General features: G+C 40.7%; 2 protein-coding genes across 5 annotated transcripts in view; one reads left to right on the forward strand and one right to left on the reverse strand.

Annotated features, from left to right (window-relative positions):
- soat1 (sterol O-acyltransferase 1) overlaps nt 1-5,312 on the reverse strand; it is a 39,499-nt gene extending 34,187 nt beyond the window's left edge. Inside the window, exons 1-3 of one of the 4 annotated variants that reach the window (XM_041277111.1) lie at nt 5,206-5,312; nt 2,577-2,664; nt 2,289-2,416 (exon numbers count right to left, since the gene is read on the reverse strand). In XM_041277111.1, coding sequence (XP_041133045.1) covers nt 2,289-2,409 — 121 coding nt within the window. In that variant the 5' untranslated portion in view covers nt 2,410-2,416; nt 2,577-2,664; nt 5,206-5,312. Of the gene's footprint in view, nt 1-2,288; nt 2,432-2,576; nt 2,665-3,005; nt 3,095-4,446; nt 4,998-5,205 lie in introns of those variants that run through there. The other 3 variants (XM_041277114.1, XM_041277112.1, XM_041277113.1) reach the window with 3 other exon arrangements.
- Nucleotides 5,313-11,160: 5,848 nt separating this feature from the next.
- abl2 (c-abl oncogene 2, non-receptor tyrosine kinase) overlaps nt 11,161-15,790 on the forward strand; it is a 55,859-nt gene continuing 51,229 nt past the window's right edge. The window contains exon 1 of the mRNA XM_041278517.1: nt 11,161-11,655. Coding sequence (XP_041134451.1) covers nt 11,436-11,655 — 220 coding nt within the window. The 5' untranslated portion in view covers nt 11,161-11,435. The remainder of the gene's footprint in view (nt 11,656-15,790) is intronic.

Consider the following 15,790-nt stretch of genomic DNA (forward strand, 5'->3'; position numbering starts at 1 on the left):
CTTGTACTCGCCTACCAATGACTTGACCAGACTGCACCCAGCTACCTCCAGACCCTCATCTCTCCCTACACCCCAACCCGATCTCTCCACTCCGCCTGCACTAGAAGACTGGCTGTACCTCCTCTAAGCTCCCGTGCCTCTAGAGCCCGCTCCTTCTCTACCCTTGCCCCGCAGAGGTGGAATGGCCTTCCTACGGATGTCAGGACTGCCCAGTCCCTGATCACCTTCCAGTGCCTCCTGAAGACACACCTCTTCAGACAACTTCTGTAAAACTCAACTCTTCCCTTCTGGACAATATAGCACTCTGCCTTTAATGCACTTTAACTTGCACTTATCTGCTCCCTATTTTACTGTATTTAATCCTGCATTTAACCCAATCTGTAGTATCTTGTATTTCACTTACACTCGTATCTAACCCTGATGTAACTATCAACACTTATCTGCTCTTGAACTGCCCCGATATCAAATTGTGCTGTGTTTTGTATTTGCTGTTATTAGGACTGAAGTCATTGTATTTTGATCTTGCTCTTAATTGTACTGTAATTCTTGGTGTATTTTATATACAACTAAGTCGCCCTTCCTGTGATCACGAACTCTTGTACTGAAACAAGCACAGTCTGACACAAACAGTAACTTAATGACTGTACTCACTTGTTTGTTGTCTCAGTCTGCTGAATAGGTCATCTGTGCAGCTGATGACTGCAATGAACACAGCACTTTACATTGGAGATATTTTGCAAGTGTTGTGTATGGAATTGGTGACCGCACCTTTGTGTACAGTAGTAATATGGGGAATAGTGTGCTGCAGCTTGCATGCTCAGTGTTAGTGAAGTCCTGTTATGAGAGCATGCAACACAGACAGCTCTTCTGTCTTTTACTTTACATTTAACCAATTATTGTTGAAGTGAAAAACAAGATGGTTTCAGGGAGTTCATTCTGCAATTTCGATATTAAATTCACCATAGTAAACACAATGTCGTGCATTTTAGATATGTCCAAACCATTCTTTCATTACCACAATCTGAAATCTATGTATATATTTAAGATGCAGTACCTTTCATTAATTCCCTAAATGTTTTTTTTCCCCTCTCAGGAGTACACTTCTGTGACGGAAAGATGAGTTCTGGTGATGAATCTTCCTCCCAACCTGTGAGGGCGCTAAAGAACGAGAGGAGAAGTATCTGGAAGGGCTGGCCTGACAGTTCGTTTCCGGGTCAGGGAAGCGGGTCAGTCTGGAGGGAAGCGCGACTCTGTTGTAAGACCGTATTGATTTGAGAGGTAAACGAGAGGCAGCGGCAAGTAATAAGGCAGCTGCAACCGTTTATCTTGATATCATGCGGGATTACATATAGGGGCCAGGGTAACGCTGATCTTCTCCTTCGTTTGGGTTAAACGCTTGGAGAGAGAAGGATCGAGAGAGGAGCTCTCGTTGTAAAGAGGAATTGCGTGTTGTGTTTGTTTTGTAATTGTCTGCGTTTTGCACCACCAGACAGTTAACTCACCTATCCGGAGCTGTCGACCAGAGTCAGCACAATCCGGATCACCACTGCACGGAACCGTCACGAAATACAGTGTCTTCACCCACCACAAGCACGTCTGCACTCACCCAGGACTGGTGACCGTGTGTTCGTTTTGTTCGGGACTGTGCCCTATTATTGCTATCCCCGTGCTTTACACATTGTTGTGTATAGCCGGGGATTTATTATTTAACGGTCACCAGACCTGGATTATAAATAAAAGCACCTTTTCACTGGAAACTGTTGTCTGCCTGTCACTCCTGCATCGCATCACCGCTATACCTGTTCCCCTCCACTAGCCACTTTGCCACAACTTCCTAATTACAGTCCAAAGTATTTCTATGTGTTCTGCTGTCACCGTTGTTAAAATGGTCAGTGAGAAATGACCCTGCTTTAGTACAAAACGCCTTCAAATTCAAGACATATCAGATTCGTGTAAGTAGGCAAGTTGCTGCTCAATTAAACATCCTCACACTTGAATACATACAGGATAGATGCGGCTGTTGAAGATCCAACAAGTAATACAAATCTGTCTGTGTTGACTCAACTTTTACACACAACGATCTGACTGGCAAAAGACAAAACTGGTTTAACTTTGAGCTTGATAGAAACATTTCCACTTGCGTTTTTTTTTCCTTTATTAACCTTTTGCTGAATTTCAGCCCTTCATTATTATTTTAAGTTAAGTTTTCGTGGCACTGAACTAAATGTGCCAAGCCGAGGTCCAGCGAGTGCATTCCCCTGCAGGGAGGCCTAGCCTGGTTCACTCACCATTGCTGGTTATATGCAGGTCCCCGTCGGCCCCTCTCGCACTGCTCTCCCCCTCCAGAGCTGCAGGAGATTTGGACGTCACCCTGCGACTGCGCAGCACCAGCCCCTCTTCATTTGCCATGCCTTCCCTGGAGGAGAGAGGGCTATATTACAGAAAGATTATAGACTGATCTTTTAGCAACCAGAATACATCACAAAGAAACGTAATTCCTCAACTGTACCACATTGAGTTTCTATTTTATTCTCAGTGTCAAGTCAGTGGACATCTCCAGCTTGAAAAAGACATACCTGATTCGTCTATCACAATCCACCAATCTCAGCCACTTAGAGGTATTGTCTCTTCAACAGCCTTTCTTTCTTTTCACAGTCTGTAGTGCTAGATTTAAAAATACAAAAAATAAATCCATGACAAGTCTCTTTTCATTTGCACTTTATCAATCGCAGATAATCAAATTATGTGAATCTAAAACCATTTTGAAAACACTGAAATACGTTTGTCATGCAATTTATTAAGTTTATTTTAGTACTTCTAAATTATTTAACGAACAGTGCAATGCACTAAATAGTGCTTGGTCATAAGAGAACAGAAATATGGCTGGACTGTGTACTTGTATATACTGTAACAATACAACAGTAGAGGCGTTTATAAAGAGGGTTGTGTGTACAGGTACTAGACAAGCATAGAGGGTACACAGCCCTGAGCTTCACTCCGCTTACTTCCATTTGTGATGATATTCCCTCATACATGATCCTCTGTTCACCAGTTGAAAACGTCATGTTAAACTCTGAAATACAAGCCACTAAATTCACTACCTATACTATTCATGTGCTTTGTTGAGTGGAGCGGTTTATGTACATTCTGGATTGGTTATGAGATGCGGAGCAATGTTCTGTGTTTAGATACACCATTTTTGAATTTTTTTCCTCTGGTTGCCCCCTAGACAATCCACAAGCATGTCAGCCATCAGTAAGAACAGAACTAGGGAGAAACAAAGCGTGCTTCATAAACACCCCGATTCAGGCACTTAAATCTGATTTTCAAGTTTGACAATTGGATGTTGGGTTCTCTAAATATGTACAGACGTCGGAAAGACTGACAGCCTCCATACACCTCCAGAATACTTTCAACGTGTGCTAACAAAGGTCGTTATATTATAACCGTACAGGCATTTCGTATTTACAGATTTGGAACAATCACAGTACATAACGACGTGTTCTAAAAAAAATGTAAATTAACTACACATTTTCTACGTAGGGGCTAGTCATTCTGCAGTACTATTACCTAAGTAGAGGATGGCCATTTTACAGGCATGCAGCGTAATTAAGTGTAACCTTCTCCAATCTGAAATAGACAACGACCGTGATACGGTTCCATTTATATTAACAATGTACACAATCAGTTTTTAAATTTTTATTTTCTAATTAAATTTGTCAGTTTTACACTAAAATATTGAGTTACCATACCTAATATTAGATTCAGTGTCAGATCTTTAAACGCTTGTTTAAAATTATGTATTGCTCAGTTACGGCAACACTGAATTAAAGCAATTTCTAAGGCTCTGAAACCTGTTGACACTCGTCTCGAAGGTTCCGTGTCTATCCATCTTTGACTAGTCTTTACCAAACGCCAAGTCCCTATACAGCCACAAACTGGAGGGAAATTGTAGATGTAAAGCGACTTTTAATTGGCTAATTTACTACACGTACTATTTTCTTTAAATTCATCGGCCAAATTAGTACGGTAATAATTACAACATGTACTAAAAGTAACATTAGAACGTGTACTAATTAACGTGTTTTGCGACCCGGATGGCTTTTCACAGCCAAACTCTGCATGTGTTATTTGGGGTCGCATATGATCTGCTTAAACGCACAGGGATTACTAGTGTATACTTTACAAAAATATATACAAAGTTAAATCTGCTAAAATATTATTGAAATACAAAATAACAACGTACTAAATACTACAGTATTTTAGTAACTTACATATCACCTCCACAACTATGAACTAGCTAGATTTGTTTTACCGGAACGGCGCGGAATTAGTTAAACAAAGGTTATTTTGTGAATTAAGGCGTTAATTCGTTTTTGGTTTTAAAAAGATTATTGCATTTTTTAATTTTTTTTTTTTTTATAGTCTAACGACGGAGATATTTACCATGTTCCTTAGATGTTGTGTACGGAACACACCACATGCGGACAATGAAAAAATCCCAGAGTCAGAGAGGAGGCTGACAATAATAACGTGCTTTCAATTTCATGACGTCGTAGACCGCAGTACCTAGCAATACCGAAAGCAAACTCGCATGGCAGCGTTATGTTCGTCTGTATAATCGCTCTATAGCACAAGAGTACTGCTTCCTCTTTTCATCAACCGAGTCTGTTAATTCAGGGTAGCGACAGCGTGCTGTCGAGACATCCGAACTAATCAAAATGTAACACGTACCGGTACCTCCATTAACAAACACACAAGTGAAGTACTTCATCCATAGCAACAATAGACCCAATAGCTGTACAAACATCCCTGTGTTCACCCGCTCGGCAGTGTTATGTAAGTTAACGAGTTAAATTCACGATAAATACACAATCTTGACCATTTCCAAAATTCAAATTTCTACTCTTGACTTTTTATATATCTAACTACACGTTCTGGACTTTTTAAAAAACAAGATACGTCTGTTAACTAACAATGTTTGTTTTGGTTTTTTTTTTTTTTTTAATTTTGAAACTGGCGTCCTGGGTTGTATGACTTCATCTATTTATACAAGACAAACGTATCCTGTTTGACTGAAAAACAACCATCACCTAGTACCGTTTTGTGTATCATGCATTCAAATAATTCGAGAAAAAAAAACATTTCCTTGGCTGGCACAAAAAAAAAAAACTAAATAAATACGAGAGATCGAATGCGTTTTACCTGTCGGTGAGATATTCGCTCCTGTGTGCGATTCCCTCAGTTTGCGTTAAGGTCTATTCAGCGATTCATTGCTCTGAATACAGCCGGTTCCCATAATTGACCGGAGGAGGTGGGACGGTCTCTTAGAACCGCCTCTCTGTTTGGCGCTCTGCCAACAGAGGGCGTCTTGAGCGGTGAGCCACAGTTCTGTGTTTCCATACAGACAAAATCTAGTTCGGTTCGGTTCGGTTCGGTTCAACATGCGTATGATGCAATCACACATACAGCCAGTCACATATACACGTTTATAATGATAGAGTGCCAATATGAAAATTTGTAGAAAAAAAAGTCTTTATACTTTTTTTGAAGCAATATACCCTAACTGTCACCTGTTTTATTCTCACTGTAATATACAACACTTAACATTTGAAATGGCTTCTTTATTTTTTTTTTATTTTTATTTTTTTTTTTTTTTACCCATGCTGCATCAATAGCAGTTCACTCGAGGTCTCCAATAATTCATCTGAGCTATGCTCTTAAATATATGGCTAATGTAGTACGGATACGCAATATCGTTTATTTTTTAATCTAAAGTATGCCACAAGTCTTGATTCAGAAATGCATTTTCAAGCTTGATCTGATGAAAGGTATATATAGAACGTTTTTAAGTATGAACTGTCACATTGTTTTGTTCCGTATCAGGAATTACAGGAATTGTGTCTTGTGAAACAAAAAAACATTGAAGGAAATCTGTATCCAGCGCTCCGGATAAACGTTTGGGTCAATGAGTAATCTGCTCTACAATTCATACAATATGTAAGTAAAATGCAACATTACTTTAGTCATGAGTAGTGTCAGTAAATACTGTACACACTTAAATGCTAACGAATGGGGTATGCATTAACTACCGCCTTAACTGTAATGTTACTCTTAACTACTGTACAAAAACAATCTTACAATAACAAAAACAACAATTATGGGGTTGCCAGGGACGGTACGACAAGCAGCTCGCACGCTTATATTCTCTGTGAATGCAAACCAGAAGACTGTAGAAAGACTGTAAACAAGGCAAAAGTAATGGTCCAAATGAGCGATTGAACAAATTTCTCTACACGTGTACATTTGTCCTCGATGTTAAACATATAGCGCACCACCATTAAAAAGAGCTTTACAAGATACGAGACTAGGGTGTGTGAGCAATGCATCAGCTGCAGAGTCACTTATAACAAATGAAAGACGGCGCACAAGGAGGTTAAGTGACTTGCTCAGGGTCACACAAGGCGTCAGTGGCTGACCCGGGAGTTGAACCGAAGGCCTTTTGGTTACGAGGCTGCTTTTTAACCACCGGACCACGCAGCTCCATGTGACACAAATAGAAATAAATACATCAGCTATTGCATGGAAAGTATTTAAATTAGTGCTGGGACAAGCATGGGTTATTTCATTTAGAATTAGCTGGGAAACAAATGTATCATGTGCACCTTATTACAGTAGAATGTGTGCCTTTTATTTCAGAACTCGTTAATGCATTGATTTCTTACACACATGGGTAAGCCTGTAAAGATGCAATTATGTAAAAGATTCACTTTTTCGTGTCTAATTAAAGTAGTTGTAGCTAATAAAATAGTTCCATACATTTTCTCCACATCTATTTAGTATACAGCCTCAAATGTACAGTTTTAGAAACACGATACCTGGTACGTACACAAGGTTTTAAAAAAAAAATTGTTTGCAAGCCATGTTTGCAGGTAGTGTTGCCTGGATGATGAAATGGTCCCCACCCCTTCACTGGCTTCTATCCCGACAATAACCAATCAGCTGCTTCCCCTTTTGACTGACATGCTTTCAGCCAGTAACATGCTTTGACTCCAAAAGACACTTGCTGAGGTGAAATAACCCACTGCATGCAGATATAAAATATTTCCTTTAATGAATGCAGAGAAAATTGAAACTTCATTTAACCCAAAGTAGGGGCAGATATTAAGTTTTAAAATCAGAATGCGTGCTATCACGTGTTTCATTCAAACCCCATTTTGTTAGCTAATTGAATGTTTATGCGAATCCCTACCGTAATACAAAGTGGGGTCCAAGTTTGCCCCAAATGTCTTGTTTAACTGAATCTCTTTGACATTATTACATCTCTACAGGGCTGATCCTTTTCTATAAATAACCTGGCCCCTTTTATAGCTATCTCATCTTTTTTTGTCTGGTCCTTTAGTGCTGTGAAATGTTTTTGGACACTAAAAATACACAGAACATAAAGTCCTGCTTTTAACTAGCAAGTAAAGTGTTACCAAGACCAAAGGGTCACATTACAGAATGACATTTAAAGACTAGCAGCCATACCTAGTCCTGCTGTAACAGGTACGTTCCTCATCTTCCAGTTCCTGGACTCTACACTTTACATTCCATTGACATGATGCCGGTTAGAGAACTTTGTAACACAAGCTAGATCAGCCAGTGTGTTTATAGACGTCAGTGATGTGCTACTTTAGATCCAGTTTGTTTTATTGGTATTACACTGCTGTGCACTGGAGGGAGCAAGACACTTCACCAGATCCAACCAACAGAACGCATGTCTATGGCAGGCAACTAGAACTCAGTGTATGTTAAAATATGGAAATCTATATTGTTTTCAAAGAGAATGTTCTCTGATGAACTACCTGAGACCCCATCACCAGAACCTGGAAGTAATACTCCAGATTATGACAAACCATTCATATTTCGTCCCTCGTTGTTGGATATTATTGCTTAATTAAAATGCAGGTTTTTGTTGTTGTTGTTGTTGTTTTTTTTTGTTTTTTTTTCCACGTTAGACCGCCTGTTTCTGTCCAGAAGCATTCCTAACTGCGCAAGCTGTGTCGGTACCTGCACGAAGTTCCCTTTCTTGGAGTGAGTCACAGTCCATTTCTGCAAAAGGGCGACATCTAGCGGCCATAAAGGATTATGCGTGGGCTTCATGAAAGCGCGTTTTGTTTTTTTAACAAAGGGAAAGTGGGGAAGGCAATCAAGCTTTATTTTTTATTTTTTTTTTACAATAAGTAGTAAAAATTTCCCATATGCTAGTGTGTTTGCAATCATTAGAGGTCCCGTATTCTGTATTATTATATTTGCCTTTACCTTTACCAGGCTTTTGAGCTTGGAGAAAGGGCCAAGTCTTTCCATTCAAATCACGTGACAGTATTTTTCAGCTCTGGTCCCACATTTAAAGAAACATGAAAACAACTCAATAGCAGAGTGGCAGAACATAGGACCACTCTGAATTGTTATCAACATCATCAAATGACGAGGAAAAGGAAAAAGGATTTCAATGACAGTTCACGTTGTCTTTAGCGGAGACGCCAGTAGTCCTAGCAAGTCTACCTTTTTGTTTAAAATGCTGCAACACTTGTACTTTTGTCATATCTCATTTCATAAAGATGTCTCTCAATGCCCCTCGTATTTCACTAAAATCTCCCGTCTACGCAGTAGTTGCGTTCTGACCTTGGCTGTTTGTATCAATCTCTATATTATATAACCGCTAGACACCACTCCTTAAATCCTCATGTCTCTCAATCGTTTTTTCAGAAACATGTTTTATTAAATTAAAAGTGGGAATCTTTTTTTTTTTTTATTTTCATAAACAGTATTCTATAGCGTATCGCAAGAGGCAGAAAACCGGGAGATGGGATGGCAGCGTCCCCAGTAGTACCGGTCACGGAGGTGCGCCAGCGTCTTGGTGATGCCAAAGTGCCCTACCCCTGGTGCGCCGTGGTTTGCTTTGAGTAGGCCGCGGCGGAACAAAGCAGCACCCATAATTGCAGATGGGGCTTGCGATGCAGGACGCTCTTCTGTAGTTTCAAGGTGGTCCACTGCGGCCACAACCCTTTCACAGCCTGTGAGAGAGGGGCTACTTCAGCCCAGTCAGGACGGCAGTCCTCCTCTTTCCACTTCATGAGCAGGCTGAGCTCTGGGTCCTCGCTTTGCTGCACCTGCCACTCAACGGTAGATAGGGGCTGCACCTCTCTCATGTTCACCATGTCACTGTCCTCTCTCAGTGCTTCTCTCTCCTTGGTTTCCTGGACAGGGTGTCGGCGTTGCCGTGCTTCACTCCTGGCCGGTGTTGGATGTCCAGCTCATAAGTCTGAAGCATTTAGAGCCCGCAGGCTACCTGTCCCTCGAGTTCCTTGAATCGCAGCACAAACCAGCGACCACGAGGTAGGGGAGGCAGTGTTTGATGGCTTCCACTACCGCCATTAACTCCCTCCGGGTCACACAATAACTGCACTCCACTTTGCTGAGGGCACGGCTGTAGTAGGACGCGAGGCCCAGGAGACTGCAGAGTTGATTCATGAGTGCAGTTTTGGCCACTGATGTACAGCGGAGACTTTTCCAGGGTCGGTGACTCGGCGATGAGGTTGTAACTCGATGCAGGGAAGTGGGTATGAGTTCTTTTTGGTAACCGCGTTCAGTCTGCAGTAGTCCACATATGGCTAAGGGGCAGGGGCTGTTGGATGGCTCAATCACTCTCACCCCCCCTGCATCTCCTGGATGGTTTTCTCAACCGCCTTCCGTTGGAACAAGGGATCAGGTGGTGTTTTGTTCTGCTGCCGGTGAACTCCACTCTTCAGTGCTGGCCATGACTCGGGCTGCCACGGAGAGCTCCTTCTCACGCTGGATCCCATCCCTCCATCTCCTATCGGATTTTGCTTCACGCTCTGGGGATTGAGCTCCATCTCGCTTATGATGTAGCGTTTCACTGAGGCAGAAAACAGGAGAGACACTCTCTCAACACACCATAGCTGTCAGCAACACAGGATTCAAACAGTGACACAGAATGCAGTGTCCCTTTTTATACATTTAGCTCCGCCCATATGTAAATCAGGGTGAAGAGCTTACAGACACACAGACGGGACCAATCACAGGGGAGAAAACACAGAACACAAACAAAATTACACAACGGTAAACACAGCAGCAGCGGGAATACAGAGCGGGAAACACAATTACAGTGGGTAAACACATTAGAAACAGCGGGAATACAGGGAGGGAAACATAACACATAGATCATTACATTACTTGCCAAGGGACACAATTGCTACAACCTCTGCTAAACAGAGGAAGAGAGTATGTGTGGAGGGGTATTACAAATGTACAACTCATTTTATTAAATCCCATTTTTTCATTAAAAAAAAAAGTTACAGTAGGCCAACAGTGTACTCTCCAGACTGCACTACTGTAACTCTCTCCTTGTTGGTCTCCCTGCTTCACATATCCACCCTCTTTTAGCTCATTCAAAATTCTACTGTTTGTCTTGTTTTCGCCCAGCCTTGCTACTCTCATGCTACCACATCCTCCACTGGCTGCCTATCTCTGCTCGCATTCAATTCAACACCGTTGTTCTTGTCTACTGGCCGCTCTCTTCACCACACCCTCCAACCTCCAATCCCTCTCACCCTCTGCCGGGACGAGCGATTTTAGGGGACGAAAGGGAAATTGTACCCTATCCCCCCCCACCCTAAGCGAAATTAGGCTTCTTTCCCATGCTGTTTTTAACTAAGAGAAATCTCAGCAATGTCTAGATAACCACTTCATTTGCATAACATTCCTCATACCGTAGCAATCGGGGTTTTGCGACTGTTTTCACCCTTCCTCAATAGTTTTGCTTGGAACACGGTCAGAAAACAGTCGGGAAGTTTAAACCCCGCAACAAAAGCCCTTGTGTTTGGAAAAGCGACGTGATACATGTTTATGTGTTTTCCTTTGTTTGTTTTTTTCCAAGTCGTACGAACTCCTGGAAAGCATACATCTGTAATAAAACACTACATCTATAACATCGACAACTAAAACTTCGAAAGACCTCCAGTTGCTCCTCTCGAACACAACATCAACGCAACGCTGCTTGCCACAGATTTTGTTGTCCGAGTGCTGCTCCCTGGCGGTGTGGAAGAATTTTTGCCCGGTTGGACGGAGCTTCCTAGAGGAGCGAGTGCTCTGCGGTAAAGATGGCGGCGGCAGAGGGGGCGCGTAGTGGCTGGATGAAGACAGAGCGACCCTGAAAGAGCGAGCGAAGACTCGGGCAAAGGGACTGAACAGTGTCACAGAAACTGCTGACCAAACCCGAGTTAGAGGGCAGGCTGCTTAGTGCCAAATACACGCGGTGGTCTGAGGCTGGAAGAAGAGGTTTCAAAACAGGCCGCGCTCCTGTTGTGGGATGTGAGCCGGGAGGCAGGTGGGTTGAGTCCCGTTAAACATCGCTACTGAAGTGCGGGGATATGGGACAGCAGGTGGGCCGCGTCGGGGAGGGAGCTGCTACCGGGCTACAGCAGCAACAACCGCAACAAAATGCCCAACAGCTGCCCCCAGGAAGGGGGAGCCGGGGCAGCAATGCCGGGAGGAGACCGCGGGATCCAGCGGCCATCGGGACTCCACCGGGCAGGTCTGCAGCTGTAAATGTACCGGATCCTGGGATCAATATTTTCACACAGCATTCAGGTAGGTGCTAAAGTGGCTGCTTGGATGAAACATGAATATATACAATGTTTAATATAATTGTTTTAAAGGTAAGCGGGAATACTGTGGGAATATTCTGTTTAGAGTTTTTGCAAATCATGCTTGATTTCTTCGTGAAACGAAGCTTTGCCTGTAAATAAAATTCAATTACTGACAAGTGCGACGTATTACCAACCCGGAGGTTTGTTGAAACAAATATAAAATATTGTTTAATCTGGCGAACCATGCCTTGGGAATATGAATATGTGTGTCTACATTAACATTACAACTCTTACATTGCAGTAAGATGTGGCGTAAAATATTTCATATTTTAAAACACTGTTTTCCAGAGGAATACAATAACACGTTTATTCTCTCGTGTTTTTGTCATGTAATAAAGATGGACGTTCGGGTACTGTACATCTGCAAAATCAAATGATGGGAACATTTTATGTGAAAAGACGTTTACGGTTTTGGGGGGTGGCAGAGATTATTGGAGGTTTATTTAATTCTGAAGACAGTGTGTGGGTTGCGTTTGAGCTAGTCAGCATCTCATGATAAATGACGACTATTGTTTAATAGTCAGTTACGCTGGGAAAGGTTGTTTTATGAACACACACGTGTTGCAGCAGTTTTAAATAATTGCACACCCATTGTGGATGAATATTTTCATGATTATTAATGAGTTTATATATAATCATAATCAATTGCATACCCTCATTTTTTTATTATAATGTCTTTCTATATGCAAGATTAACATTTTTAGGGAGCGTATGTCCTACATGAGAAATAATTAAGTCCGATCTTGCTTAAGGGTAATTATCCCTATTCAGAGTGAACCAATGCTATTTTAATGCTGTGGTCTTGAACCCTGGTTTTCAAGTACCCCTGGTAGTCCAGGTTTTCAAACAGGAACTAAGTCTGTGTGTTTATAATTAGGGCTTTTGATTTTCTACTCCTTTAAAATTCAGTTGATACCTGTTAAGCTTTTCCTGTATCTCAAGCACGCAGAACGATTGTAATAGTGTGGACCGCATAAAATACTATAATTATAGCTTTAATAAACAGGGACGTGCAAATCACACCGCCCGAGACAACACTATTTGTGTGAGGGACAACAAGTTTTCCTTTTATACTTTACCAGTACTTTTTTTTTTTTTTTTGTCGCAACGTTCTGTTGCTAGAAAAACTCCAGCAGATTTCTAGGGAGTAGTGTTGTGCGATACCTCATTTAGGGAGTATCGATAGCACAGTATCATGATATTAGATACTATTTGGATTTTATGTCCATTACATGTTAAATGGCTGCCAGATTACTGTTGTGTGGTTTTTTTGCAAATGCAAAGTGCATACAAGGGCTAATACACAATTAATAATGCTACAGCCTGGGTGAATGTTTGCTGTTTATATAGTACTATGTGTGTGTGTGTGTGTGTGTGTGTATATGTGTGTGTGTGTGTGTATATATATATATATACACACACACACACACACATTTTTTGTTTTATTTTCAGCTGAAAAGTTCCAGTGTATTCAAAGGTCATTGCCACCGACTATAACATTAAAAAAAAAAAAACTGGTAAGAAAGTGCAACACTTAGTGTAAAAGACACCATTTTCTTTATTTACCAGCTTCAAATACTCCAATTACAAGGAATCTCTCAATTCTTATATATAAACAAAATAACACATACTTTCCTTGAAGCAGACTTTTTATAACTAGGCCAGATGTTTTACATTCAGGGGTATCTAGAAGTGCCCAAAAATGTGAGCAAGAAATCAAAAAATGAAACTGTTATGGAAGCTGATTTCCAGTGTTACTTCAAGAAATGGCTTGACAAGGTTCTTACTTGGATCAGTAAACAACCAAATGAGCAAGATGGGCCAAATGGACATCCTCTTGTTTATTGCATTTCATATGTTCTTAAAGTCACATACAACGTAACACATCCATGAATCTATACTGTTTTTTTTTTTTTTTTTTTTTTTTTAAGAAAGTAAAGCAAGTAAACACACAGTATAATGCTAAACTAGACTAGCCAGATTGCTTCATGTACACTGTAAAACATTTCTTTTTAAACAAACACAGTAATGTTAAATTAGGGTATACACGGAAACATTGTATTCCTTAAAAATAAATACTGTGTGTTCATTTTACATTTTATAGTGTTAGATATTTAAAAAATTTAAGTGAATAAAAAAATATTTCTGGCAAAAAACTGCTTTACTAAAAATGCTGCTGCGCAATTTAATAGTGAAAAATTCTACATTAGTTAAGCACCAATATAGATGCCTTCCTCTTACGTGCTATTAGAACAGAAGAATTGTGTTAAGCGAAATCAAGCCAAATGTCCCGGTGCAACTTGAATAAGAACATAAGACATTTTACTAGCAAGAGGAGGCCATTCGGCCCATCGTTCTCATTTTGTTCTGTCTTGCAAAGAAAGTAAATTAGACGAAAGACAACCACTTTGGGTACTATAATAAACTGCTGGTACTTTGTGTTCTTTCATGCTGAGCTTGTAGTTGTCTGTATTGGCGGACTTTTGCAGTGTGACTCGGAAGCTTTATATAGGTCCTGTGCTTTCCTCTGCAGGTGAAGCGTCACATTGATCCTGTTATTTGTAAGGAAACTGATATGCTGGCAAAGAAGTCTGTATTCATACTGGTCTTTCCACTGCTCATGCGTGGTATTCAAACACAGGATTTTCACAGCTATCACATTACATGCACATATAATATGGATGAACACAAAATCCAAAGAATACAAAAACATCGCTAACATTTGACATGCGGTAGAGTTCAAGCAAGTACACTGTAATGACAAAATAAACAAGCATCAATGAACTCCCTTTTGATCAGCTTTTAATGCATTTTTGTTATGTGTTACCTTTGCTTTGACTAAGTAATATGCACTGGGATTCACTTAAACTAAAAGAATGGAAGAAACTACAGTCAATGTGAACTTCGGCAAAGAGATCGGGGTGGCGATCTGAAAGATCTTTCAATAGATTGGTCACACTTCCTCCTTTTGTTTTTCACTTCTTTAAAACACTTTTGACATGTTGACTGTCCTTCTTCAACTAGACTGCTGTTGTCATCTGGCTGAAATCCAAAATAGTTTCACATCAAGCTTCTCTCTCCGGCATTCGCCATGACTGCTGCGTTAATTACATTTTCCCAGAACACGCAGGGTAGTTCGTCACGTCTGGTAAGCAGAAATGAATAGGTGTAGTTCATATTCTTTTTAAAGCACACAATTATAGTTTTGTTTTAAAAGCGGCGACTCTTTATTAATGTAAATAGTCACGCAGAACGATTGTAATAGTGTGTCCCACATAAAATAGTTACATTTTCATTATAATTATAATGACAGTTACAAGTATAACGATAATTATTACCGCACGGTCATGTGATCTTGTTCCATCAGTCACAGCGCTTGTTATCCAAGCCATTTTATAAGTAGGTATGGATATACCGCGGAACTACTGGGGAGTCACGCAAGGTCCTCCCAATTCTAAACTGCAGGAGTCTTGCACATACAAATGAATGAAAAAAATGCATAACTAAACCTCAAAGCAAAAATATATACACAGTAGTAGGGATATGTTCGAAGGTTCGTTCGCCAGCCTCTTCCTCTGTTAACAGAAACAGTTTGACAATGTGTGAATACTGTAAATCAAACATATGTCACTCGCATGCAAAAATTGTCTTTTGATTGGTAATGCATATTATGTAAACAAAAGCTGTATTAAAATTAATTGCCAAATCATTATATGGAGCAACTTTATATGCCGACACTGCCGTGTGTGGAGCAGGGTATAGTATCTGAAGCACTGGGGGGGGGTCTATAGCGGTTGTAGTGCTTCAGTGAAACATGTACTGAATACCAAGCGTACAAGTGCTATGGTAGAATATGTTTGAAACATACAAAATATACGCCCACAGTAATAATTTCAAAAACTGAGCACCGTCCACCCCTCCAGCTCGTGGTATCCAGAGGCAAACATTTAATTTCTTCATTCACCATCTCAACAGCAAAGCGTTGTGAAGCATAAGATGTGTTGAATTAAACGTCTCTCAACCCCTCTGCTGTTTGGGATTTTTTTTTTGTTAAATGCCTGGGCAACCAAAAAAAA

Source organism: Polyodon spathula, chromosome 18 (genome assembly GCF_017654505.1).
Source record: "Polyodon spathula isolate WHYD16114869_AA chromosome 18, ASM1765450v1, whole genome shotgun sequence".
NCBI classification, from domain to species: domain Eukaryota; kingdom Metazoa; phylum Chordata; class Actinopteri; order Acipenseriformes; family Polyodontidae; genus Polyodon; species Polyodon spathula.